This window comes from Myotis davidii, unplaced genomic scaffold, assembly GCF_000327345.1.
Source record: "Myotis davidii unplaced genomic scaffold, ASM32734v1 scaffold937, whole genome shotgun sequence".
NCBI classification, from domain to species: Eukaryota; Metazoa; Chordata; class Mammalia; order Chiroptera; family Vespertilionidae; genus Myotis; species Myotis davidii.
In genome coordinates, this window is record NW_006288252.1 from 1,892,257 (window position 1) to 1,894,324 (window position 2,068).

The 2,068-nt window shown below is 61.0% G+C and overlaps 1 protein-coding gene across 1 annotated transcript in view; it reads right to left on the reverse strand.

Annotated features, from left to right (window-relative positions):
• The window catches only part of CFAP99 (cilia and flagella associated protein 99), a 22,756-nt gene that overhangs the window by 510 nt on the left and 20,178 nt on the right, over nt 1–2,068 (reverse strand). Inside the window, exon 14 of the mRNA XM_015561570.1 lies at nt 20–130. Within this exon, the coding sequence (XP_015417056.1) occupies nt 20–130 (111 nt within the window). The remainder of the gene's footprint in view (nt 1–19; nt 131–2,068) is intronic.

A 2,068-nucleotide genomic window follows, 5' to 3' on the forward strand; every position in this document is an offset into this window, starting at 1 on the left:
CGTGGGCTGGGCCCCCAGCCTGCGGCGCTCGGCCACCTCCTCGATCCGGCGCTGCAGCTCCTGCACACGCTCGTCCTGGGACGGTGTGGCCTGGGCCTCCGGGGTCTTCTCCTGGATCTTCTCCTGCCCCCTGGGCGTGCGACAGGGGCCTTAGCAGGGGCCATACCCCCGCTGATGGAGTGGTGGGCGGGGTGAGGGGCGGCCAGGGCCTCTCAGGCAGGGCATCTGGGCCTCCACCTTTTTGCTAACATTTTAGGAAAGCATCCCATGTGCATGAACCGTGTGTATTTGGGGTAAAGGGAGCGCTCCCCTTTACCTGTGCGCCCCCCCACCCCCACTTGCCTAGAAGCAACACCTGGGACTTGGTGCTGTCTCTGCCAACCTTTCCGCTCCGTCCAGGCCACTTTCCTCTTGAAGTGAGACGCCTTAGAGCAGCGGTTCTCAACCTCCTGGCCCTTTAAATACGGTTCCTCACGTTGTGACCCAACCACAAAATTATTCTCGTTGCTACTTCATCACTGTCATGTTGCTACTGTTATGAATCGTCATGTAAATATCTGATCTGCAGGATGGTCTTAGGCGACCCCTGTGAAAGGGTCGTTCGACTGCCAAAGGGGTCGCAACCCACAGGTTGAGAACCGCTGCCTTCAAGGGCACATCACAGCCCCCGGGCCTTGGCAGGTGCGGTTCCCACAGCCACCCTGCTGCCTGGCTGCCTGCAGCCCGACCACCCACTAGCACGCCCAGAACGTCCGGCCAGCGTGGGCTCGGTGGTTGAGGTCGACGTATGAACCAGGAGGTCACGGTTCTATTCCCGGTCAGAGCACAGGCCTGGGTTGCTGGCTTGATCCCCAGTGGGGGGCATGCAGGAGGCAGCCGGTCCATGATTCTCTCTCATCATTGATGTTTCTCTCTCTCTCCCTCTCCCTTCCTCTCTGGAATCAATAAAAGTATCTTTAAAAATAAATAAATAAATAAACAAAACTCCCCTAATGAACTAATGCCATGGGGTTGGCTCCACGCAGGCGGCTCCAGGAGCTGTGCGGAGCCAACCCCATGGCATTAGTTAACAGGTTTGGACGCCTCCAACCTACCTATCACTCCATCACTGGTGGGTAAGGCCCCTGCTAAGCCGCCCTGTTGCCGGCCCAGGTGGGCGGAGAAGAAACGCGGCCCAACACTAACCAGACTGTACTTGGGGGGCTGTCAGGGCGGCTGGGAGGGTGATGTCTCCCTGCGCACACCGCCTTGGGGAGCTGCAGCGGCTGTCCCAGGCCTCCTCGAGTCATAACCAGGGCCACCGACACTCAGGACCACAGCACTGGATCTGCGCTGTCCTTCCGTCTCCCTACCCCGCCAGCTACGCTCAGACACCCCCTCTGGAGCTGTGTGTGCCAGCCCCTGAGCCAGGCTGTGCTCTGACAGAGCTGGGTGCCACCTCCCCCGGGCAGCCTGGCTTCCCCACGGGGTCAGGCCAGGGCCCGAAGGCCAGCCCTCCCGGGGCTGACACCAGCCGCTGCCTGACCGAATGCCCTGGTCAGCCACGTGGAGCTAGGACAGTCACCACAGGGTTCCCCAAATGAACGAAAAGGGGTCCCGCACATGCTCTGGGGAGAGGGGCGAGGGGAGGGGGAACCGGACGCTCACAATCCCATGCTGTCGATATTTCAAAAGGGAAAAGTTCCACAAACAACTCCGGACCCGGCCACGGAACAACAGGGTGTCAGACTCAGGGGCACCCTGTTAGCCCTCCTGGCTGGGCCACGTGCTGCGCTGCGGGCCAATGGCTCTTTTTCAGAAGACACGCACCAAAGTGCTCAGGGCGAGGTGTCAGCCGCCTGCAGTACCTCCAGACGGTTCTGCAGAGGAAGGCAGAGCCAGCTCGCTGGCCGGGGCCCTCAGCACGGGTCGGACCACGACCCAGATGCGAAAGGACCGGATCTAGGTCACGGGCGTCGCTCCATCACCGGGAGATTTCCTCACCTCCTCTGTATGCCTGAGGCTCCTTGGCTGATAAAACAGCCGGGGTGGAGGCACTGCCCAGCCGTGTGTGTGTGTGTGTGTGTGT